Source organism: Anser brachyrhynchus (assembly GCF_964034855.1).
Source record: "Anser brachyrhynchus genome assembly, chromosome: 6".
Classification (NCBI taxonomy): Eukaryota; Metazoa; Chordata; class Aves; order Anseriformes; family Anatidae; genus Anser; species Anser brachyrhynchus.
In genome coordinates this window covers 44,620,129-44,645,926 of record NC_137700.1, presented here as the reverse complement: position 1 = coordinate 44,645,926, position 25,798 = coordinate 44,620,129, and the positions used below count along the sequence as shown (strand labels likewise).

At 52.5% G+C, this 25,798-nt stretch overlaps 1 protein-coding gene across 2 annotated transcripts in view; it reads left to right on the top strand.

Moving 5' to 3' along the window:
• The window catches only part of STK32C (serine/threonine kinase 32C), a 90,697-nt gene that overhangs the window by 32,403 nt on the left and 32,496 nt on the right, over positions 1 to 25,798 (top strand). Inside the window, exon 2 of one of the 2 annotated variants that reach the window (XM_080596664.1) lies at positions 16,587 to 16,642. The exons of the other annotated variant lie outside the window; for it this stretch is intronic. Within the exon in view, the coding sequence (XP_080452790.1) occupies positions 16,587 to 16,642 (56 nt within the window). The remainder of the gene's footprint in view (positions 1 to 16,586; positions 16,643 to 25,798) is intronic. 2 annotated transcript variants of the gene reach the window in all.

Here is a 25,798-nt window from a genome sequence, read left to right as displayed (position 1 = left end):
GCTTGCCCGAGGCTCTGGGGCGCGCAGAGCCTCTGTGCGAAGGAAGGCCCGTCACCGGCAGGGTCTGGGAGCAGAGTGCTGCAGTGAGTAAGCACAATTTCCTTCTCAGCTGCCCAGAATGCTTCGTATGTGCTAGAGGAGGAGCGGATGTATTTTTGAGATGTAAATTTGCTGACATTTGAAGCGGGAGTCTGAAGGTCCAAAAATAGCAGTCATCTTGTCTGAGCGGAGAGGAATCTCCATCAGACGCGAGCGGGGGCAGCGCCATCGCCCACCGCGGGGTTCCTGACCCCGAAGATTATGGTCTGTCCTTTGGCACTGGGGTTGTCGGGACCGTTCGTGCCCCTGTGACGGGGAGGGACAGCCGTGTGGAGGGACAGAGGTGGCCTGCCTGGGGCTGGAGCTTACATCTGTGCCGCTTACATCTGCCTGCTCGTTCAGAAGGGCTTTGTCGTGCTGAGGAGCAGAAGGGAATCTGATGGGCAGCCGCAGGAGGTAAGGGCACCTCCGCGAGAGGTGCAGGGCGGCTGCTGCCAGCTAGAGCTGTGCTGCTCTGTGTCCAGAATGCTGCCTGCCCCCAGTTCCCGAACCTTTGCTGAAGAAAAGGCCGGAATTGGAATTTTAGCAGCAACCTCCGTACTTACTGACCTCCAGGAAACTCCTGACTGTCCTGCTCCGTGAGGACACGCATGCATACACCCATGTGCGCACACACGTGCATGGAGCCAGGCTGCACAGGGCATCCTGGCCTGGAGCAGGTGCCTGCGACCTCCCCAGGGTCTGGGCTTTCCCCTAAGATGGCTCTGCTGGGACATTCGCACCAGCTGCTAAGGGGACTTCTGGGACAGTTCAGAGTTAGAGGCCATTTTAATAGGTGATTTCTTCATCCTAAGTACCGTCAGAGGAGATTTTTTTTTGTAGGACTTGAAATTTTGGTGGAACAAATCCCTGTTGGCATCAGTGCTAGAAAGCAGCTAGAAATCTCCCCCGGAAGAAGGGAGAGGCACACACGGCGGGCTGAGGAACGGCACGCCACTCTGCTGCTCCTCGCACACCCCGCACGAAGCTGGGGAGCTGGAGCCCACGATCGGCACTGGGTGACGTTGGGGAGCTGCTGCAGGAGGCCCCGTGCTCTCTGTTGCCCGTGTCAAAATTCCCCGGCCACCCGTGTGCTGCAAGGATGAGCCTTAAGAGCGGTGCCACGTGTGGTGTTCGCAGCAGTGCGTCTGTAACCGTGTGCTCTTCTCCATGGCTCCTCAGGTGTCAGCTCTCATTACACGTGCGGTCACTTGTGAGGCTTGGGAAATGGCACTTTAATTCAGGACTAAATGATTGCTCCTTGTATGGCTCTTCATCAGCCCTCTCAGAATAAGTGGAGAGTGGATGATGGTTGTTTAAAAGTCTTACCCTGTCTGAAGAAAAATACCGATGGCTGCATTTTTCTGATACTAGCGATTCTCTTCCAGTTTCTTTTTTTCTTCCTTGGTGATCCCAGAATCACAGAGACGTTGGGGCTGGAAGGGACCCCTAGGCCCATCTGGTCCAGCCTCTGCTCGAGCAGGGCCACATCCAGGTGGCTTCGAGGAGCAGCCCCAGCCACCTCTCCGGGCAGCCGGCGGTGTTTGTGGGAAAGCCGCCTGGGCTGCTTCGGGGAGCTCACTGGGGTCAGAAGCACCGCCTGCACGGACCGGGGCGCGGAGAGAGCCAGTGGGAGCTTGACATCTGCAGTGCTGATGAGAAAAGGGCATGCACACAGGGTCACGGCCTCCCCTGCAAGACATGGCCAGGCTCCCCCCTGCGTCCCATTTCCTCCCTCGAGGGCACAGGCGCTCACCCCTGTAACCCTGTCTGTGCGGGGAATGACGCGAGCCCTCCGCGGGTCAGTGCGCGGGGCAGTATCCTGGGCCCCGAAGCACGGGCCGGCAGAAGACCCTTAAATCCGTCTGCCCGCCCGACAGAAGACCCTTAAACCCTTCTGCCCGCCGGGCAGCCGGGAGCCAGCGTGGCTGCGTGCCTCCCCCTGCCCGGGGCCGCTGCCGGATGCAGCGATGTTCCCGTGGAAAGTGGCTGAGATGTCTGTGCCTGGCACCGCAGCGACTTCGCCAGCTGGCAGAGCGGCGGGCTGGCTTCACGTTCCTCTGCGGCTGGTTTCTGTTCCCTCAGCTTGTGTTGGAAAGCTTATCCCGTGCACGGTCTGTAACGCGCTCCCGAAGTTACCTTTTGGCATTCAAACGGCACGCTGAGGCGCAGTACCGGCTGGTTAATGATGGGCCAGCTAACGTCTCACCGGGCTGACTGCTGCACCCTTCTCATGTTCAGCGGGGAGTCACGGACGGAGGAATTTATTTTGTTTATTCCTCGTATTCTCAAATTGAGGTTTTGCTTAGCCTTTAGCATAATCCATTTCAAAGTGTATGTACGTGGAGTTTTTTCATGTGGTCCCCAGTTTGGTCCTCTTGAAACTGGAGTCAATGGTGGAACGGTCTGAAAGCCCAGGAGATGGACTCTTCGGTGTGTATCTTTTGAGATATTTTCATTTTTCCAGCAAACATTATTGGGTTGTGGAATCGTAGAAACAAGTTGTCTGCTACGCAGTATGGCTTCTAGAACATTTTGTTTTCAGTTTAGACAACACTGAAAAAGCTGAGCTCAGCCCTACAGGAGTCCTAATTAGCTCCATCAGCGTATGTGCACTGAAATCATTAAACGTGGGGTGTTGAGTTTAGCTAAGGAAGGAGGAATATTAAGTGCCACCTGACTGCACATAATTAAGTTTAAAGCGAGAAGAGTTAATCCTGCTGTGTGTTAGAATCCATGCCATATCGGTGTGAACTCTGCATTTCTCGATACACAAATATTAAAAGTTAGCAGGAATTAGCACGAACTGTTTGCTGTCGAGCTGAACAGTTGCTTTGGATCGAATGCTCGCAGAAGTCTGTGAGCACAGCATTGTTAGCGCTCTTCTTCCTGGGCAGGTAACAATCACTTCAGTGTGCTACAGGAACAAAGCGATGCAGCAATGAATCTGTGGCAGCACAGGTTTTATTCCGAGACCAGCGTCTCTGTGTCCTGGTACGAATCACAAACAAGCAGTATCCCACTGAAAAGCGTGAAGCCTGGAGGGCCTGATTTTGCCGTGGTTTCTCTGCCCGTTTTGCAGCCAATTTTAGGCTGCGTAACTGAGACTGGCTTAAGGCAGATCCCTGGTGCTTCCAAAAGGGAACGCGGCTTGTGGTTTTCCACGCAGTGAGATGGGCACTTTCAGAGCTTTACGGAGAAAATGGGTACCTCATTAAAGTCAGGAAGGTCTGCTGTTGATTCTGCTAGGCAAAATATCGTCCCCCAGATCTGGCACTGCCATTGTTAACATTGTTGAATGTGGACCTTGGAATTCACAAGGCACCCACGGACCTCTTCTCATTATTTCTGCTCTTTATCCACCCAGGAGATAAAGCTCTGACCCGCAAGCAGTTGGTGTATAATTCTGCTTGGACATCTTTACACGATCTCTGTGTAGAATAAGACCCCACTGTGCTAGCTCGAGTATGCACGACAGACAGTGGAAGGCATGCTTTGCACTGAAAAATGGGCTTTTCAGCGGGCAACACAAAGGGAGAGTCAGTTCAATTCGCTTTGGATCAGATGGGCAGCCAGGAATAGAGCACGGGGCTGGTGGCGGTTGGCGGCCCCAGGAACGTCCGCACGGTGCTGTGGCCCTCCTCCGGCGCTCGTTGCCCCTGCGGGCCGGGCTCCTTTGCTTTCCCGGTGGCGTGCTGGGGCCTGTGATCTTGATTTTGCTCTTTATCGGCAGGTCTGGGATAGTATGTGAAAGGTTTCTTGCTTTGTACTTTCACGTGTCATTGTTGCCTCTCAGTTGGATCCTGCTTCCCGGAGGCCGGAGACAGCCGTGGGGCTGCACCTCCACCCGGGCAAGGCAGGAACAGACAGCGGGAGCTGCACAGGCCCGTGCCGGGGCTCCCGCGAGCAGGGGTTGATGTGGACCCCCTTGGGCTAACAGCTCGCTGGGGAACAGTCCTAGCAAACTGCACTGCATTTGGAAACGTGTGGAAACAGCGAACTACAAGAGCCAGCAAAAGATTCCTTTATTTTTAAATGTCATCTTAAAATCCATTTATTTGGGAGGCAAGTAGGTACAGAAAAGAAAGAAAACCGCAAACTGCTCCCCCCCTCCAAAGCAGGTGAAAAACAGGAGGGAGTTGTCTGGAGCTGAGGTAGCAGCGTTGGGAAACTCGTGCCGTGCGCTCTGCAGCTGCTGCGAAGGGTTTGCTCACGCCCTGGGGGAAGGCCAGGCAGCTCAGTCTATTACTTTCGTTGCTGGGTGCAGTTTATTAAAAATGTAAAGTCAGGGCACATGGTGAGGCCTGTAGGCTTGGCGTGATGCAGCAGCATGAAAAATGCAGAGGGTTTAAATTTGTCCCGTCCTCACGTGGAGCAGAGTTTAAAAATAGAAACTGGGGGGGAGCACATGAAATGTATGTTAATTCTTCTATGGGATGAGGCTGACCTATTTCTGCAAGTTACTTCCAATTGCTAACTCTGGGCGATGAAAATACGTTTTCTGAACGGTGAATAATTTAGTGACTTTGGAGTGATTAACGTAGAGAAGGAGCTGTGGTGGAGGGTGGCATGCCTTCAGAACAAAGTGCGTCCCTGTGCAGGAGGGCAGCACGAGCCCCTTGCATCCTTTAAATTCTGCTCAACCGTTGCAGGAAGGTTCCTGCTGAATGAAGATACAAGATTTAGGCTTGTGCTCATCCCCAGGACAGAGGTGAATTAAAGGCATGAGGGTGTAAAGCACGTCGTAGTATCAGGTCCTCCAAGGTTGCTTTGTTGTTATTCAGCTGTTCGTTAAACAGAGCATTGAAACGGTTTGAAGAACTAATTGATCATTGCATGGTTCTCCTTGCACAGTGAGAACCACAGGGTGAGCTAAGGTCATGAAAATACGTAGAGTATTTCTGGTATGAAACATTTTTATTTATTGCGCTGCAAGTTCAAGACACTGAATTAAACTGTTACTGTAGGCATAAATGCGAAAATTTCTGTCCCTGCTGTATTAGCGCTGAAAACTGGCTACCACATTAAAAACTATGCCAACAATCACAGCTCGTCCTGCTCTTCATCCATTTGATGTACGTCGTACTGGTGTGCGCAGTGCGGAGTCTAACAGGGCAGTACTGGCTAAGGGGCAGCGCTGCTGACTTTGCCACGAATCCTGGGAATGTTAAATAAGGCAGTTAGATTTGGTTGGCAGTATTGCTTGCCCACAGAGCAGTGAAAACATGCGCTAATTACGTTCCCAGTTGTCTTTTGCAGAACCCCAGGAAAGCTTCCTGCTAGACACAGGAGCAAGGTGCAACAAGCTAGCTTTTGTGCGCCCGTGGTCATTGTCGCCCATGCCCACGGGTGCACGGCAGCTCCGTGTTCCCCTTCTCCCTCGCAGGCTCAGCCCTCCCAGCTCAGGCTGCCACGAAGACCAGAGCTCAGAGAGCTGCAGCTGAGCAGGGCCCCAGAAGAGCGGCGGCTGGTGGGGCTCTCGTGGCTCGGCAGGAAAAGGGCACCCGTGGTCTCCTCCAGTCTGGAGTTGCAGTAAATGGCTCTTGGCAGGTCTTAAGAGACCTCCTCCTTCTGCTTAGATGCAGTTCTGCATAAGCTGAGCTGCAGTCCATATTGGCGTTCCCGTGCTTCCAAAATTCATCAAGCTTCGCTGGATTGCCTTAAATATTTCATTGGCTTGTCTTCTGGGCTAAAAGTCTGGGAGCAAAGCCTAGAGCTGCGGTATAAGAAGGAGCGGCAGCGGCTCTGAAGCAGTTCCCGGGGAGACGTGGTGCCACCTGCGGCGACCTGCTGCCCCCTGCGATGCTGCTGCAGAGCCCTGCACGACAGCTGTAGCTGGGGCTGGGATTTACATTTCTACACATCTCGTAGTTTAATTGTGGCAATGGTTCTTGAACTTCTACATGCACAATTTTATTACAAACCTGTGAACAACAACTTCTTGCTCCTCATGCTTTCTGCTTCATCACAGGAGCCCCTCGTGGACTTGTGGTTAGTCCAAAGTTAGAGGATGTTTTCTCATAGAACTTGGAGCACTGGAGCGGATTACTTCTAGTAGCAGTGTTTCTTCCTACAAACAGTGTATTTCTGCACTGGCTGGGTTTTATTTCTGATTATTAAAGGTGTCTGCATCTTCTTCTGAGAATTCTTTAACTATTTAAACTGCAAACCTTAGCAAACCTTAGCAGTGCAGAGTCAAAGCATGTGGTACAGCAAAGAGAGACCGGCAAAACAGAGAACTTTCTGTTTTTCTGGGCGAAATAGCTCATCAGCTTTTAATTTGAAATGGAAATGGCAGAATTGCCCCAAACTTTGTTTTCAGCCAAGTTTTTGGGAAAACTCCAAACATTAAGATTTTTTTCTTTTTTTTTTTTTTAATTAGAGGCGAGCGCTTTCCATCAGCACCAGTCTCTGTGGGAAGCTGGCCGTGAGCTGGAGCTGCGAGGCTGGGCTCTGGCTTGGCTCGCGGTGCTGCTCTGGTAGCGCAGGCACCAAATAACGCTTCTCTGCACGCGTGGTGGAAAACTGCTGAGGAGGAGTTCTCCTCGAGGAGTTCTCCTCCAGGCGGAGGCAGGCGAGGGGCAGCCTGCAGGGCGGCGGGGCTGAGGCCCGGCTGGGGCGAGTCCGGGGGCGCTGCGGTTGCTGGAGCTGCTTTTTGGGGCACCGGAGCGAGGGCTGGCGGCGGGGCGCGAGGGCTCCGCCTCATGCACGGCTGGGTGCAGCTCTGCCGCGAGTGGGGTAACGGGGCCGCCGCTTCGGCAGCGTTTCAGAGGATTTGGGAAAAAAGCTTGGTTTGGGTGACCTGAAATTCAGTATTTTCAGTAGAGAAATCAAAACTTCGTTTTGGATCAAATATTTCTTTTGTTTAATTCTTTATTCCTTTTACCTCTTAAAATTCCGATGAAAAAGGAGGTCTGCTATGCAGAAAAGCACTGTCACATCCAGTTTTGAAAACATTACAGAAGAAAGAGAGACTTTGCCACCTCCTTACACACAGTAAAAAATGAAATTAAACTGAGAAAATGAATTACGTTTTGAGCTAGACATCTTTGTAATTTTTGTTGAAATAAATTTGCCTAAAGCTGTTTAGCTTTACTGAGGTGCCTTCTGTTCCCCTCAGGGATTTTAGCAGCCGTAGCCCAGCACCGAGCACAGTACAGCCTAAATGTTTTGTAAGGCACCTGAAGTCAGCCGTTTATCATGCACTGCATGTGTTGCAGAATCATTAAGTAACATTTAGCAGATGTTTATTGCTAATGTTATATTACTATAAACACGCTATAACAACATTCTTGTTTGCAAAATCAGTGTTAGTTACTTGAAGTAAAATTTCATAAGCTGGAGATCACATCCGATCTGCCGGCTAGATTAAAGACCGAAGCTGAATTTGGAGTTTAGTTAGATTTGTTTTCCAGCGTAAGGCGCCATGCCTTCCAGGAAGGAATGTTTTGGAACTAGAGAAGACAGGGGAAAAAAAGCCCCTGTAGCCTGCGTTAAAGCCAGAGGGCTGAACGAGCGCAGTGCCCTGGCGAGGGCCCTCCCGGCGGCAGCGTGCAGGGGCCAGGAGGCACGGCGGGGCTGGTGTGGTGGCGGCAGGGCTGGTGTTGGTGGCAGCAGGGCTGGTGTCGGTGGCGGCAGGGCTGGTGTTGGTGGCAGCAGGGCTGGTGTTGGCGGCAGCAGCGTGTCCCCAGGGCCTGGGGCTGGGCTCCGGCGGGTGCCGCTGCCACGTGTGCACCTGGGCTCCCCGGCTGTGCCGCGTAGCGCCCCTCCTGCCCTGGCAGAGCTGGGGGCCGCGGTGGCCCAGGGGTGGTGTCTGCAGGCTCAGTCCAGGTGCGTCGATGCGGGTGTGATGTGGGAACGTTGGCTGTGAAGTGTCTCAGGTCCTCCGTGCCCCCTGTTGATCTTAGGTGATGAATCCCAACCCTGATCGGCAGCTGCGCAGAAGAAGGCAGGAAGGTGAGGAGCGAGGAGTCTTTCCGTCCGTTATCTGATCACTTCTTCCAGGCACGTGTTTCTACATGTTTTTCTAGAAGCCTTTTCTGCAAGCTTTTATGTTGAAATTACAAAGGCCATCACTCGCTGCGTACAGGCACGATGGTTGCTGCGCTGTTCTAAAGGCGTGATCCTGCTCCGATCCGCACTAAAACCGAGCAGCATTGCACCCTTTACTTCTGCCGAATGAGTGGGTTTTCCCTCTGGTTGGCATGTCAGAGCCCACCCAGGGGGGCAGCCTGGGTTTAGGAGGCAGGGCCGGTGGCGGGCTCCTGCTGCCAGCACTTATGGAGGAGGAGCCGTGCCGCGGGGAGCGGGGAGGTGACCAGGAGGGGACATTCTGTTCCTTCGTTTTTCCCCCACACGGCTGGAATAACCCGACTTGGTAATTACAGTGGAACCGTCCCAGAATTAAATGGCTCACATAACCTTCCTGATGCTCTTGTTCTATTCTGGGAGAGAGAGCAGGGAGAGATGAAGAAAAATAATTACTGGTGCCGTGGAGCGAGAAGCGGTGATTATCCCCTAACTCCAGCCGGGCGCCTGAGCTGGCAGAGCCGGTGCGGGAAGGAGCGTGCCAGAGCCGCAGCTCAGCCGCGCCTGCTGCTCCCCTCCTCCCTGCCCTCCGCTGCTCCCCTCCTCCTGTTCCTCCCTTTCACCACCCGTGTTCCCCTCCCAGGTACGCAGCCCTGCGGGCAGGTGCCTCGGAGCAGAGCACGCCCGCAGCCCGTCTCTGCGGGTCTCAGTGCTCGCGGAGAGGAGTCGGGAGAAGTGTCACAGGTGGGAAGGAGGTCACCTGCGCGAGGCGCTGGCACCTGTGTGATCGTGCAGTGCCAGGACAAGGGGTACTGACTGCAAGCTAAACGAGGGTAGGTCTAGACTAGATGTTGGGAAGAAATTCTTCCCCGTGAGGGCGGCGAGGCCCTGCCCAGGCTGCCCCGAGGAGCTGTGGGTGCCCCATCCCTGGCAGTGCCCAAGGCCAGGCTGGGGGGCTTTGGGCAGCCTGGGCTGGGGGCAGGGGTCCTGCCCATGGCGGGGGGGGACCGGGTGGGCTGTAAGGTCCCTGCCAACCCAAACCACGTGGTGATTCTGTGATCGCAGGCGCTTTAGAGTAAGCTTAAATAATTCAGCATGGGAAATCGGCCTGGGGCCTTCTGCTGTGCCCGTTCGGCCCCTGCCTGTGTGGGTAAAGGCCCCTGGCTCTTGTCCCGAGCTCTGGGGCAGTGCCCTGGCTGCCGGCACCTTCCTCCACGGCAGCTCCCTGCCTGCTGCCCGCGGGGCTCGGCAGTGCTGGAGGCGGCGGGGGAGCGGTGCTGCGGCACGGTGCATCTGCTGCGGTGCAGGAGCGACCGCTACCTTGCTTCTCCTGTCCCTGTCTCTTTGTTTTTTTCTGGTGTCTTAAGCTCACATTCTCAGATATGAAGCACAGTTAAAATGCAAAATATATGGTAAAAACTCCTCGAAACAATTTTTTACCTCCCAGAGTTGCTGCCGTGAAGGCAGAGAGCTGTTTTCTCTGCCACATCAGCGTTCTTCTGCAGTCCTTGTGCATCCAAGCCTGTACTTCAGCATTAGCTTCTGAAACGTGCATCTGCCCCAGGAAACAGATTTTGGGTTTGCTACAATGACACATCCAAGGAGCTGGAATAAAAACGGTGTGTTCCTGTCATACCTCACAGGGCTCTAATTAGCAGTCCTTTCAGCCCAGATACGACAATACCGTGATCAAACGGCTGCGGCTCCGCTCTGCTTTAGACTCGGTGCAGTGGCAGAGTTTGACAGTTTCCCAGCGGGGTTTCATTCCAGCTGCACGAGAAGCTCTCCTTCACGCACACAACATGGTGCTGCCGCCCAGGAGCCTGCCCGGGGTGGTTCGTGAGGGCGGCTCAACTTGCGTCTGTGGTGGAGGAGTGCAGCCGCGGGGCTGTGCCTGGAGGGAGGCTGCCAGGAGCCGTGCCGCTTCTTCCTGCGACACTTCCCACTCCTGGGCCGCACACCAGCACCCTCTGGGCAGTGCCTTCGCCCCCACGGCAGGGCAGGGGGCTCCTCGTGCACAGCACCTTGTGCACAGCTCCTCGTGCACAGCACCCCCTGCCCCTGCGCCCAGGGGCACAAAGTGGTGCGGCTGTCCTGCCACGAGGTGAGGCAGCTCCGGCTGCACGGAGGCGGCTTGGTGCCTGCCTCGTGTGCTGCAGCACTGGGCAGGATGCTGCTGTCTCGCCTTGGCGGCTCCTGGTAGGGCCACGTGCGGCAGCATGGGACCAGCTCTCGTGGTAGGACGCGGCACCGCTGGGGAGCAGCGCCCTTCTGTTCCAGGGCGAACAATTAGCATCGGCTTTGCTTTAATTGTCGTCTTCCGTAGGAATAATAGCTCCATACGTGGACTTGAGATAGTGTATTTAACGCAGAGACAAACGCATGCCTACAGCAATGTCCAACAGAGAAAATAATGCTGTAGATACGAGCCCTAGAGACGCACCCAAGCACTGTTCACAAACCATCGCATCCTCACCTGAGCGCTCTGCCGACCTGGAGGAGGTGCCTCTGCCCTAACCCGGTGGTTTCCTCTGCGCGGAGCCTCCTCGTGCTGCGGAGCACATCTCTAGGGGAGGGCGAGGGGAAGGCCCCCGAGGGCTCGGCTCTGGAAGCAGCAGCCCAGCGGGTGCAGGGCAAGCCCAGGGACCCCCAGCGTGAGCACAGCCCTGCGTGGGTTGCTCCCTGCCGCCCTGCCTCGGCCGCGGGCAGCCGGCCCCGCTGCTCTGCCCGCAGCCGTCGTCGTGCCGTGCCTGCAGGGTAAGGGGCAAATCCTGTTTTCCCTTTGGGGGGGCACCACCTGAGGACAGGCTTGCTTGGAAGCTGTTTAGCAAGCGGTACCAACATAAAATGGGCCATTTACCAAGATCAGAGGCAGTTTTGCTGCGGGGCAGTACCCTTCTAAAAATACTTGCTGGACACATCAGAGCACTGAGAAACAAAACGTCTTTGGCCTTGGCCTCAGGGTGTTAGGTCACTGCTTTGGTCTGGGTGGGCCGGAGGAGGCTGGTGAGCACCACGGGCCTCCCCCCGAGCTGCAGGGGGCGAATCGAGGAGAATTGCTGGGGTCACTGCGCAACCTGCAGCCGCCTCGTTCGCCCCTCAGCATGCGGAGAGAAAGCACGTGCTCGTCTCCTGTGCTTGTGGCCAAGACCGCCGTGAGCTCATTTAGCGCTCGCTAATCTGCACCGACAGAGAGCTCGGCTGGGCGGTTAATGAATAGCCAGTTCACCCCTCTGGGTTGCTATTACCACGCAACGCAGTTCTTCTGGCAGAAACAGGGTTTGTAAAGCCTGCAGTTCGCAGCAGACAAGGTGCCGTACTGCTCATGGCGGCCGCTCGTGCCTCCTGAGCTTGCTGATGGAGAGGCAGATGAACATAACACACTGGCACTCATTCGGAAGGCATCCTGGCCAATGTAAACAGTCGTTTTGCGCTAATTAGGAATGGGTTGTGGCCAGCACAAACATTCTCGTACCCAGTATCAATAACGCAGTCTCCCTAAAATGACTTTGCAGTTGCTTTGTGCGGTGTGTTTGATTCCTTGCGGAGTCAGAGATTCATTTTCATCATACAATAACTTACTGTTTTTACATGACTTCAGAGTTGCTTCCTAATAGTATGTTTGAATCCTTGTTTTCTAAAGGGGTTCATTTATAGCACCGGGCTTGTATTATACCTTTAATTTCTTTCATTATCTACCAGCATTCCCTGAGTTCCTGGGTAGTTAATGCTCACTTGAGTTCCCTGTCAGTCATGTTATTCTGTATTTCCATTTTTCTCACCCATGTAATCTTCTCTGTAGATATGAATAGGTAAAACAGATCAGCCTTATGTGCTGGAGGCCAAACGTGTTGCCTGTGCCTTTCCAGCGCCCAAAGGAAAGCAGTGATTTCTTGTGCCGCGTGGAGCCTTCCTGCTAGAGAACCGATGCCGCGCGTTAGACCGCTGCAGGGGCTCTGGAGGAGTGCAGCAGAAGGGCTTCAGACGTGGGGAGCATTGCTGGTATCATTCCCCACTGGTCTTTGCTCCCCTCTCGCCATCAAATACCTTTCTTTTTTTTTCCCAAGTTGCTTTTACTTCGCCTCTAATTTTGATCCTCACTTGTATTTTTTCTGATCTTTCCAATTCAGTCAGATTCATCCTCCAACTCGGAAGCTTTCTGTGCTGAGCCCTTCCTGTCCCTCTGCTGTCCTGCTTCTCTCCCACGGATTTCGGCAGGCTCACCGCTGCCTTTGAAACTTCCTGTGGGTTTCCGTTGCAGTGGCATCTACGCTTACATGGTCTCTGTGCTGCTTCCCTAGTCTGCCCACTGTCCTTGCTCAAGCCCTGCCCCTTGCTCTCAAACCTATTCCTGACCCCACGTCTGTGGATCCTGCGCCGGTTCCTTCGGTTCCGTGCCCGTGTCTCCCCCCTGCGGTGCCCGCTGCCCCCGGTTCCCTGCGGGCTGGCTGCTCTCGGGGTCCGTCCGCTGCCTCCTGGCTTTGCAGAAGGGCCCTTCCTTTCTGGCTGAAGTCGAGGTGTGTGATTGCTTTTAACTCCGTCTAACTCTGCTTCCTTTGGGCTGAAACTCCTGGTGTTTTTTGGCAGCAAACTTGTGGTTAGCGTGGCCGCATATGAATGTTTCTACATCAATTACTGTGGTGTTTTCTTCCCGAGCTAGGCTGCAGTAATGTAATAGGTAGACATATGCTATTAATTATGCCAGCATATAGAAATGCATTAATAGAGTTGATCGTGCCGTAATTGTCCTACAAATTTGTTGTTAAAAAAATCAAAAGAGAATTTTTTTTCTTTAGCCCCATAGAGAGTCATTCTTGCAGCTGAGACCTCGCTATTTTTATCGATGAAGCTGAAAAACATGCAGATAAATAGCGAAAGGTTGTCTTGGTCCTTAAAATGTGATATCAAACTTTCTGTTTTCCTCAGATTTGAGGATGCAGGATATCAGCTTTACTAACCACACTCATTGTTTTCCTACTGTTAATACCAGGTCCTGATACTGGACCTTCACTTGGTGTCCACTGAGTATCTGAAGATTTGCTGTACTTTTGTCTTGCCATGCTTCGATATTTTGTAAATAAATACAGAATGAACAGCAAAAATCTTGAAAACATTCCTAGTTTTAAGATAGTAAAGACTAAAAACTCATCCATGTCGTATTGAGGCATGCTCATCCTTCTGTATAAAAGGTTGTTGTAGAGAAACTTACTCTCCGTTCTCTTTATTTCCCTGGCAGATAGGAGGAGCGGATCCAGGCTGCTTTATATCTCGGTACGTGCCGTGATTGCAATGAAATCTTAATTGCAGAGATGTCAGCGCAGCACCTGGCCCTCTCTTGTGAAGGGGGCTGGACGGGGCTGCGTGAGGCTCGGGGAGGTCCAGCAGGCACGTAGAGCCCTGCCGTCCTGCTTTCCTCGTGGGCCGGGGGCTGCGAACAAAGCGGGGCAGCGCTAGGCAAATCCGGGTCACGGTGTTTAGCTTTGTTTGTGATTCACGCTTCGGTGCTCGATGTCAGGAAGAGGCATGTCTCTCTGGTGGTAAATACCGGCATGTTACGTCCAGCACTGTGCTGAGAAGGTGCTGCGCTGCTAACGAGCTGTTAGAGAAGTCAATAGGAATATTTAGCTTGGTTTCTCCACGAGTTGCTATCGAAAAACCCGCTGGGGAGCTGAGCACAACAGACGGCGTTGGGTGGCGGTGCCACCGCCGTGGTTGGCTGCGGGGCGGTGTGCAGGTCCCTGCCGCAGGTCCCTGCGGCCCAGCCTCGAGCCAGGCCCACTGCTGAGCCCACCGACCGTGCCCGCAGAGCCGTGCCGCGCCGAAGGCAGCGCGGGGGGGAGCGTGGTCCCGTGCAGAGGCGGCAGCTGTCAGCTCCTGCTGCGGGGAGCGTGTCACGAAATCCCTCCCTAGCGTCCGTGAGTCAGGCTCGTACAAGTCACCCCCAAATAATCAGCTCTTCCGCTGCTGCTGCGCGACAGCCTTCCGCCAGCTCACAGAAAGAGGAGTCTGGAGCACACATAATTGTTGCAGGCGGGCTCGGGATTTCTGTTTCGGGGATGATCAGAAATGCTGCAGTGATATGTCGTCTTTTTTAGAAATACAACACACAAAAAGCAACATGCTGCTACTGTGCTTTTCTACTCAAATGTTGAGGTTTGCTTTTCACTTATTGGAGTTAATAATTCCTGAAGAAAATAATGAAACTGGAGAAAAGTCAAGTTCATCTGACATCATCCGTACTTCAAATCAGCAGACTGGTGTATTTAATTTATCAAAAGTGATGTCTGCTGAGAGGTTCGAGGGCCTGGTAAATATTCATATCTGGATTTGTTTCTTGACTGCTGACTGGAGCATGCTTTCTCCATCAGCTGTAGTCATGGATACATGAGAATGACAGCTTGGGGTTTGTTTTCTAAGTGCCGATGCTTTTCTACACAATATTCCAAACATTGTAATGAAGAATTGTCGAAAACTGGCCTCCTGAAGGGGTTCACAGACCATGAGCACTGGCGCACAGTTTAATTGCGAACGGCTTACTGTGCTTTAAACACACTCACTATAATCATGTTTCCTCTTCGCATATTTCCTAGTGACCAAAGTTCAATTAATGGATTTGCGTGCATCTGGAAAAGAATTGGATCCGTTGCCCAGAGTGCTCCAGCGCTGTGTGCGAGGGCCCTGGGTTTCAGCTGAAGTGTTTCCTACCGAGCTGTAGCCGTGGTCTGTGCATTGCTCGGTACAGTTCTGTCCCTGGGGCGGTGGGAAGCCCTCAGCAGGGTGCTGTGCGTGGCTCCGGACTGCTCCTCCGGGGTGGGCTCTGCCCCCAGCAGGGAGCACCCGTCCCACAAGCTGCCCGCTGGCTCCCGGCCTTACCCGCGCCCTTGCCCAGGTCCCGTGGCCGCCTGGCCCTGCTAAAAAGGCTGCTGGCTCTCGGAGACGGGGGGCGGTGAGGGGAGGACACCCCGTGCCCGGTGTCCCGGGAGGCTGCCGGGAGGGGGGCGGCAGCTCCCCGGCATTTGGCGGAGTCGCCGCTGGAGCGCCCGGAGGGGGCCGGGCCTCGGCCCTCAGCGCCGGGGGGAGCGGGCCCGGCACGTGGGAGACACGCGGCAGGAGCCGGGCCAGACTGTTCTCCGTTCCATTTGGCAAAGTTTTCTGAATTCTTCTGCAGAAAATGTCCCACAAGAGTGACAATAACAATATTTTGGATACAAGCCTAGCACAAAAGGATAATAGGAACTCCACGGGCATGTGTGGGCTTTTGATTCATCCTCAGAGATGACGGGTCTGCGTTTATTTAAGCTATGGGAGTGGGACTCGGAGTATTTATAGTGAATTCTTTGCTCCCACTCTTCCTGTGTGATTTCTGTCTCTGCTGTCAGTCACGCATGGGTTGGAGCACTCTCCTGCCCATCTCACGTATCGTTCATGCTGGAAATCCCCAGGCCCGTAACAAGCGTTGCTCTCGGTCCAACTTTCGGGGCTTTCTGGGGAGGAAGGAAGTCCCGAGGGTCCGCTGCAAGGCCGGGATCTGACGGGTGGAGAGGTGCAGGCGCAGCCCAGCCCGCGGCCGAGCCCCTGCGGCACGTCTGGGTGCCCGGGGGACGCGGGGCCGGCTGTCGTGCAGGGTGCGCATCCTGGGCTTCGTCTGCAGCCCTGCTGGCTGCCGCTGAGCCCTGGGGACGTTGAGGAGCCGGGTGTGAGATGGCCATTGTGCAGCGGGACCGATGCTGTGCCTGCTACCTCTGCTTCTGTGACAGGGCTTCTTTATTTGTTTATCCACGAGGCAGTCCAATTATATGGTAGTAGGGATTGTCTCATTATTGGTAGAAATAGACATTATTTTTTTTATTTAAGACCACTTTTAGATCATAGCAGCAGGTTGGTAGAAATGATTTTGTTCACAGCGGTTGCTGATGGAGGCAGTAGCTGAGGTGTTGCATCCGCGCTGTCCTTCCCGTCGTTACTCCTCGCCGTGGCTCTGGAGCAAATCCCCGATCTGGTACGGGTGGGTTTGCACATGCAGAGCGCGGAAGCCAGTCCCCATCCTGTAAACGTTGTCCTTCGGAAGGCACAAACAACGCACCGACTGTCTGCTGCGTGTGCACAAGCAGTACTGAGCCGTGGGACGTGGCGAGCAGGAGCTGCCCGGCCGGGGGCGTGGGGCGCGGCGGTGCCCTCGTCACCGGGACTCCCTCGCTCGGGGTGTTCCCGCAGGACCCCTCCAGTGTCGACGCAGGTTAGGGCCGTATTTAACTGGTGCTAAACCGCCTGGTTAGCAAACGTGTTTGTTACCAACTTCAAGCAGGTAAAAGAAAAGACCACTGAAAGGAAAGTAACTGGTGTCCTGCATCTTCCACAGGAGGCGGCGATTTCTAGTGAAGCTTGACCAATGCTCTTTACATATCTCCTTGCCTTTTTAAATGCACGATCTTTGTAGTAAAGCATTTACAAATTTACATTGTTTTTTCTTTGTCTTGTAGTGAACTTTGACCACTTCCAGATTCTCCGGGCGATTGGGAAGGGAAGCTTTGGCAAGGTAGGCTTGTACGCTCAGCCCCAAGTTCCCCTGTACGTTTTATCAGGTGTCTGCTGTTAAGTGCTTACCGTTTATTGAAACAGTAATGTTGCTGAAGTTAATTATTTTTATTGTGGGATGATGGCTGCTAAGTAAACACAGGAGAAATGCATTCAGGAGAATACTTTGTTGCCATAAGGCATTGCTTTAGTTCTTGGCATCTTGGTGAAACAGCTGTATTTTAGATTACGAGCACAATTGTGATCATTTTGTGGCAAGTATTCATTATGTTTTCTGTTCCTGAGGGGGCTTGTTGGTAGCGAGCGGTGACAGCTGGTCGGGAAGGAGCTGGAAGCTGTTCGGGGAGACGGATGGAGCTGACACGGTGTGGTCGGGAGGGTTCTCTGAAGCCTCGGGCAGTTTTCCTACTCAGAAATGAGTTCTGCTTAAGAGTTTTTGTTGATTATCTTTAATAAGTTTTTTTTGCCAAGTATGTGGGAGAAGGTGGGAGATGATGATCAAAAAGCTGGATAGCTCTGAAAATCAATTATTGTTTGATTTGCTAGTTTATATTCCTTCGTCATTCCCTTTTTCACTGAGTCTCTGTCCCTGTATTTGCTGATTTTGTCACAGCATTTTATACCTTTTGTTTGCACTGTGAGCCGAAAGCTCAGTGTGCATGTATACATGCACGAGACTTCGTTGCATTCCTACAGTTTCACAGTTATTTTGTCACCTGTGTTTTACCACGTCCCAGCGGTAGCCGTGTTCCTCTGTTTAGCCAAGACACCTGCATCCGACGGACAGGAGCCTTGGAGCAATAGCCCTGGTCAGGATTCATGCAAATCGCTGAGTTTGGTTTGTTACAGTCTTCTCATGCAGTTACACAGCGTGGGGCTTTGTACCAGGATGGTGTTAGGTTGGGGCAGGGAAGTGCACCTTGGGTTGGGCAAAATGTGTGGAATATTAAACATGTAAAATAGCACAAACTCGTTTAGAGGATGGTGCCAGCAGCTTCATGTCTCCATACACTGCTGAGATAAGCTGAACACGAGTTGGTCGGTCAGTAGAAAGCTGTATCCCCTCATTTCTTTCTGGTCTGGTCGTCTTGGCTGGTTTCTGCCCATCCTGCTTTGATCAGCAGCTCGCTCAGGGTGGGTAAGGAAGCCTGGACCCGGCCCAGGAGGTGAGCTGCGCTGCCCTGCGCTCCTTCACTCTGCTGCTGGCAGCTGCAGCGAGGCAGCGTCCCACCAGCCTAGGCGCGCGCAGCGCGGCCCCCTGCATTCGATGCAGCTCTAGCCCCCCGTGCCCCAGGCCCAGGTGCCTGGAGAATTTGCAAAAGCAGAAATGTCTCAGGATGTCTGTGGGACCTGTTTTGCCAGAAGAGATGGCATTTTTACCAATTGCTGGTATTTTAAAATACTGTAGATGTGTCAGTAGCATGTCTTGAGAAACAACAGATGTACGTTCCCAGCCTCGGTCTTGATGAGGCACAGTCCAGTTCTCAGAGCTGGGAGAACGGGCACTGTTAGCAGTAGCACCGTCGTTAGCAGTACTTGCTCGTGAAGATGTTTCCTTGCAGCCTGAGTTCCCTGAGGTATCTACTGCATCGTTCTGGCACGCTCAGGGCGCAGTCTGCCCACACAGATCCCTGCCTGGCTTCATTGTGAATTCCCACAGGATGAGGGCTAATGAAAATGTTATGCCAACTACAGCGTAAGGCAGGGAGAGGGTGGGTTTTAAACAGGCACCCACAATTGCACTGCTGTCTCTTGAGCAAGAAGAGGCAAAAGCTGAAAGCAGAGCTACATCAGATTTCTGAGGTTATGTTAGATGATGAAGAATGATTAGATACAAGCACAGGTCCTTCCTTAGGATAGCAATATAAAGGTAAGGCAAACAGCAGGGGAAACTCTCCAGATGCTTCTGGCAAGAACAGGAAATCTGAGTCTTATGACTTCTGCTTATTGTCAAAGACCAAAAACCTAAATCAAAACCTTACTAAAAAATAGCAGCTAACATTTATTCGGGGTCATATGAGGAGACTCATCCTTCCAGACGTAAACTTTCCAGAGAAAAGAGATTGATTCTGGTGAGCAGCAGCACTGTGTGCTGGAAAATTACTTCTACTCGGAATGAAAAAAGGAGAAAAATTATTCTTGTCTCAGGGCAGGACCTTTTTGGCTTCGGAGAGCTACTCCTCATGGCTGCTTCCACTTCTGTTTAGGTTGAAGAAAGACTAAGTCTAGCGTGTAGCAGTCTGTCAGCCATCAGAACTGTATATACAGTTTCAACAAAATGCTGAAATGATTCATCTGTCATCCTTCTGGATAGTTATGTCAATATGCTAAATTTCCTTTGATATTGGGAAAAACTTTTTGCATTTACAAAATCATTTAAAACTTGCATTTAATTATGGAAAATGTGGAACTACCTACCTGAAAACTGTTAACTTGAAATATATGAGTGATTTAGTTGCTTTGGTTGGTTCAAGCACTGTGTGCTCACATCCAGGAAGGTTTTTAGGAGCCAACGTCCCATCCCTCTCAAGCTGAGAGTGTGAACCCTCGGTGTGCCCATGTGGGACCTGTGAAATTTGTGAAGCCCTGCGATCTGGTAGTGAAGGCACCTGGCCAGCAGCACCCTGCCTCTGGGTAGCTCTGGGCAGTGCATTTGCTTTTCCAGATTTTTGTTTCCACTCTCATTTTGTGCGCCTCTCAGAACAGACTGCATGGTCTGTTCATGGTTCAAAGGGAACCCAGAAATTGCCTTTGAAGAGACTGGAGAGTCCCTGAACTTCCTCTCTGGGATGGCTGCAAAAACTGGCTGATTTTTCTATGCTAGAGTTAAGTTTAACCGTGTTTAAGGTACTATTAATCAAACAAAGGTTGTGCTCAGTTCCTTACTCAAATTAGGAAATTTACAATATTCCCATATGTATTAGAGATAATATTATTTGGTTTACAGTATTTTAATAGGAGTGTTATGTTCCTCTTGTAGCACAGACTTATTTCTCAGGCAGCGGAAGTTGCTCCAGTTTTAACTGGGCTGTGACCCGAGGAGCAGCAGCCAGGAAGGGGCTTTCAGAATCTGATGCAAGTTTTGATCCTCTCTGTTGATGGGAAACTCGCTCCGAGTTTTGGTGGGCTTCGTGAGAGACACCGTGAGACTTGGAAGCCTCAGAAGGCGTTAGTTGCTTTGTAGGTATCTTGACATCTCCCTTTTAAAAGCTGACCTTGAGGCAGAAAGGCAGATTGTTCTCCCCGAGGTTTTCCTTTTATCTGAGCTTCCACATGTGCTCCTAATCAGCTACCACCTTTTCTATTTTTGCTAGGGATTAAAGAACTGGGGTTATGGGGAATTTGTTATTTTCACTTTGCTGCTGTGAAGAAATAAAAGCATATCCTAAGTTCCTCAGCTGGAATTCATGTCTGCTGGTGGACACGGGGGGGTGAACCCAGGCTGGCAGGAAGAGCAGCGGGAAACGAACGACCATCGTCCCAGCCGGCGTGCCCCGCTCCCGGGTCACCCCCCGGGCTGTGGGCACGGGCGCTCCCCTGAGGGCCCTCGCCCCGTGTGCCGCAGTGTTTGGCCCCGTGGCCGGCGTCGGCTTTGCTTCCCAATTGCATTTGACCTGGTCAGTATGTTACCGAAGGCTCGCGGAAACAAGTAACCTGCAAAGATGAGAAGTTAAATTCTGGCACCGGTTTGTCCGACGACGGCGGTCGTACCTCTCGTCACAGCGCGGCGTGAGGCGTTCCCAGCGCCAGGCCCCTCGGCTGGGGCCGCGCGGCGGTGCCCGGGAGCCGCCTGCCCCACACACCTCGTGCCAGCCCCGGGGAGGGCGGCGGGGAGCGACCTTTCCAGCCAAAGCTTGCTCTTAACGTTGTTTGCTTTGCAGAAGCGCTTTAACGTCGTGACTGTGTTGCTTTAATAATTCACACAGCCTGAAGCTGGGTATTGTAAAGCTTTAATCCATTTTCTAAAGGTCATAGATGCCCATCCAGTAGATACACGATAGATAAAATTCCCCTAAAGTCTATTCTCAACCAAGTGCCTCTTTGATATCAACACAAGCTTTATCCTTTCTCCTTTTTTTCCCAGTTTTATAAATGTTGAATGTTCTTCCCCCAAAAGAAAGGCTAGAAACATAATCCTCTGACATTAAACCACCACGGATATTTTTTTTCCCTTCTATCTCTCTGCCCGTGCTGGAGCGGGTGCGAGGCCGAGGTTAGATCCGTGCTGCGGGTGGTTTCGGGCCACGTGTTGCTGCGAGGTGTCAGCCCCGCGGCTCGCCCCACACCTCCCAGCAGAGGGACACGTCCCTGGAGGCCGCCACAAGAGGAGGCGCCCTGGCCGGTGGGGCCAGCCGGCTGGGGACAGTCAGGCGAGGGGCCTCCCGGGGCCTGGGGCGGTGCGGAGGGTCTCCGCAGCCACGGGGGAACCAGCGCGGTTCAGGGCCCGCCCTGAACTGGTCCGATGTGGTCCAGCAGTACCTTGCCATCAGCATCTCAAGTTGTGAGAGCAGCAGGAGTGAAAGTATTCGGCAGCTTTTTCTGCTGCGTGGTTGTGAACAAAGTGAACATTTTCATCTGAAACGAGGTCTGGGACACGATAGCGCACACCGCACCAAGGACGTATTTGGGGTTTCTGAAGGATCAGCCTTCTTAAGGTAGTGATTTATAAAAAAAGCTACCCACTTTTGTTATCATTATATACCCAGGCCCTTATTAATCCTCGCATCTGAAACTGCCCGGGGTTTATTTCAGCCCCCGGCATTCCTGGCGGATGAGTCACGTCGGCGTGGGGTGGAGGTGGGACGGAGGTGGGACCGATGCTGCCGCCGGCAGCTGGGAGGCTGTGGGCTGGCAAAGCAGCGTTGGAGAGGAGAGGGTGGAAACAGCCGCCCCCCGAAACCTGCTGTGGCGCTGCCTGGCGGCTCCCGGGGGCTGGCTCCTGAGCAGGATAACTTCACTCTGTGCACTCCTTTCTCATGCAGCTTCTTGGCTTACCACTTGGGTGCCGCTGTCCTCCTGAGTCCTGAAACCTGCTGTTTCCTGCTTGGTGGAAGACTGGAGGAAAACGGGATGCCAGTTGTAACTCATGGCATTTGAACGTGACGTTTGTTCTCAAACAGCGTCCAACCCTGAGCTCACTCCAGTTGGTCCACCGATTCTTTCCAACTTGTCTCGGGGAAGTGCCCTGCATATTTTGATGAAGCCTCTTGATGGGCTAAGGTTGGCTTTCCTGGGGCAGTATTTGCACTGTGCTTATTCAAAAGTGCACGTTCGTGCTCACCTACCTTCCTCCTTACACTTCCCTTCCTAGGTGATGAAGGGCAGATGCAGACAGCACCTTCGTGGTGTTCTCTGGGCTCCGGTAGCTGGGAAGCACACCACAGGTCATGTACACAACCAAGAATAAAATTTTGGTGTGAGCTAGCATATCCTCTTTACTGACTAAAAAATAAACCATAGGATGTTTTCACTCTGCGCACTCCCCAGCACTTGATAGACGTGCTCCACGTTGGGCTTGCAGAGCTGTTGGGGAAAGCGCCTGCTTACCCCTCTCCTGAAATTTTGTCACCTTCTCTTGTCGTTTCTCATCAAAGTGCACCAGCACTGGATAGGTTCTAGTGTCCATTGCCAGAGTAAAGCCTGTCTGAATTAAAACAGACCGGTGAACTTGGTGTGATGAATTGATGAAAACTCCTTGGTGTTTGATCATACAGTTTCATTAACGATGGAGCCTTTCCCTCCTGGGTCTGTCTTTTGCGTCGTCTCATTGTTTTTTGCAAAGCCGAGAGGAACTTTTATAGCTTCTCGACATCCACCCTTCTGTGAAATTTGGCTGAAACTGGCCAACAGTTCTAAAAGTCAGTAGGAGTAAATATGAAAAAAATCACATATCCTCATCTTAGCGAACCAGACACAAATGTTTAATTCATGAAGCCTCGTGTAAAGGCAGCAGACTCAATCCCTTGCGGCACGCGCCTGCATTGTAATGCAGTTGGCAGCGGAGCTCCTCTATGGGAAAGCCTGAGTCCTGGGCTGCAAGGAGGAGCGGCTCCGGCCGGCGGGGCGGTGGCGATGTCCCCGGGCACCCGGTCGGGGCTGGCAGCCAGCCGGCGGCGGGCAGAGCAGCTGCACACAGCGCGCTGGGGCTGGGTGCCGCCGCGGGGAGCACACGTCGGGGCTGTCACAGCCCCAGCGGCGACACTGGGGGTCGGTACGCCAGCACTATTTGTATGTCGGACGTTGGCGGTGTGATAAACTGTCACTAGCAATTGTAGTGGTAGGAAGTGATTGAAAAGGGTAGAGAGAAGGGTACCGAATGGTCCCGTCCTGCGTTTCTGTCATCCTTGCCTCGCTCCTACTCTTTAATTTTGTGGGCTCCAGGGATGTAACTAGTGCCTTTCCCTGGCATCCAAACAAGTTGTGTTTTGTTGTTTTTTCCAGCGCTTTTCTATCCCCTACCACCTACAAACTGTACAAAACGAAATGGAGACATGAAATATAAAATGTCTTTAATTGTATGTAATTTTATGTAAAGCTTTTGGTTTTCCAAAAGCCAAGCATTAAATGAAAAGGAAAGGGAAGTTGTCACCCCGAGAGGAGTATAAACGGAGACGTAGGTGGGAACAGCTCCTTTATTCCTCTATATCTGTCTTTTGTCTGGGCCTTCCCTATGGAGATCCGCACCCAGCGCAGCGACGCCGGCAGCTCCACCGCAGGGAGCTGTGAAGTTGATCGAGTTGGAAGCCGCGGTGGGTCAGGAAGGTGCCACCGCTGTCCCCGGGGCAGACTGTGGTGCTGTGGGGGCAGCGCTAAGTACCCGCAGCTCCCACGCGGCGCCTGAGCGGAGCGGGCCCGAACGTCGCCATTCCCATGGCAAGGGGGCCGTACGGCTCGGAGCCTGGCCGGGCCGCAGGGCCCGCCCGCGGCCTTCCCACCCAAGGCGAACGTGCCGCCGGCCGGCAGAGGCACAAGGCCAGGCGCAGCCACGCAGCTCGCTGCGGCCGCGCGGCGCTGCCGCTGTACGGGCCCGCTGCCATTTGTTTGAGGTGGCCCAAGGCTTCACCGGGCCCTGTGCGTTTCCTCAGTGCCTTCTCAGTCCTAAAGTCACGCAGTGGTAGGCATATGTAATGCTTTCCTACAGCAGTTTCCAAAAGGTCGTTAGTGGGAGGAAGCCTAGACAGCAAATCCATAATACATCTTCCACATGACATGTTTGTGTACAGACTGTGAAGTTCTTGTTTGCTATAAAGAGTAAAATGATGCAGTGCCGTTACAGCGCAGGCAAAAGAAACAACTCCCAAGAGGGTGCAGCTCAGTCCTGTGAGCTGGAGGCACAAAGCCAACCTTTCTTAGGGGCATTTTCTCTTTCCTCTGCAAAATCCTTGTAAGAGTCCCGCAGTTGTGTCCAGCTGCCCAGAATGAGAGCAGCAGTGAAGCCCGTGTGGTTGGGAACATCTGGCACGTTCTCACGTGCCCTTTTAAAATCAGGTGTTTTTTCCAATTACGTGTGGCTATGGCAAATGTATCTTTGATTATTGTATTTGCACGTTTACATCGTCATGTCCAAGCTAGTGGACAATTTAGGACCACAGGCTGGACCCTTTAGGACATCATTCTGCCATATTCCTGGCCTGGTTTTCTTTCACATCGTTATCTCTGCCTGGACTTGGGTGAACCGTTAGCTCTCGTTTGTGGTCTCCTGCCAGACGAAAGCCATGCTGCGTGTCCCGGCTCTGAAGATGGCGCTGCTTTCGTTGCTCGGACAAACGGGCGGGCCCTGCGGCGGCTGCCATCGGCCGTGTCTCCGGCACGCGGGTGGCTCTGCCGGGAGCGCGCTCCCAGAACCGCTGCAGGGGATGGGTCCCCTGGGCCTGGGCGAAGGAGCAGCCTCCCGAGGTGAACCACGGGACCGCTTCTGCCCATCGATACAGTGAATGCTTGTGTGGCTTGTCTCAGCTGAAAGTATTTGTCACAGATTTTTCAGTGTATGCATCAAGGATAAATGGCTGTTTCCTGCTTGAATTCTTCCTTGCTCTTACCCGTGACTGTTCTCAATATTAAATTCTCACAATATCTCCTGCCCCCCGGCCCCATCTAAGCCACAAATGCAGTCTCATTCCTAGACTTGGATTAAAAAGACCTTTCTGTGGATTTACGTCTGCTGGATGTCAGATGTCTTTGAATCAAACACGAATACTCGTGTTCAGAAGGGCCAGCCTAATTACAGGGTAGGGAGACAGAGAGCCGTAGGTCTTTTGAGGGGAGGAGGAGATGCTGTAGCACCCGTTGCAGTGATGGCAGCAGATGCAGAAGTGAAAAAGCTGGAGGTCGTGTTCTTCCAGCATTGCTTGTAAGAGAAACTCCAGCTCGGCTGTGTTCATCTGTAGTCTTTGCAAAGAGGCTGTGCCTCTTCTTTGACGGTGCCTTTGACAGCTCTCTGTGCCAGCAGCGCAGCCAACGTGCAGACTGCTGATCTAACATGGCCAACATTGAAACGTCTTGTTTTTAAAATAAAAAAAAAATGTGCCCTGCTTTGCTAATGTTAATTATAAATTTCTCAGTGGCTTAAATATGGCTAGCATTTGGATCTTTTTTTTTGTTCTGACAAGCAATCATACAGCACACCCCCACAAGCTAGTTAATTGAACCGAGAGCACGGGATATTTCAGCATCAGATGCAGGATTTGGCAACAATTAAATTTAAGCTAAATTGGATGTCCAAGTCATCTGCAAGTCTTTAGAAGCTGCAGTTTATGAGTTTTGAGCGTTCTGTTCATGCTGGTGGTTGGACAATCTAATTACGAACCACTTAATGTCATAAATGATAAGTAACAATGTCCTCTGTTCTTATGAAATTTTGAACATGTTAGCATGATACAGCAAATATTCCCTAAGCACTTCTATATGAGTTTATTAGAGTAAATATTTTCTGGATTTACCCAGAGGATTATGGGGTGTGCCCTCTTTGTTATTCTAGGCAGCACCGTGATTCAATGATGTTTGCAGAATGAGACTTGCTCCTTGTCTTCTCGTGATGTATTTGTTCTTGTGGATTGGGTCAGCATTCAAAGACGTCTGAAATTCTTGACTTCCTATGCAAGTGTCTGTGCACTGCTTAGAAGCAAATCTGTTCCTCATAGCAATTGTACCGACATAA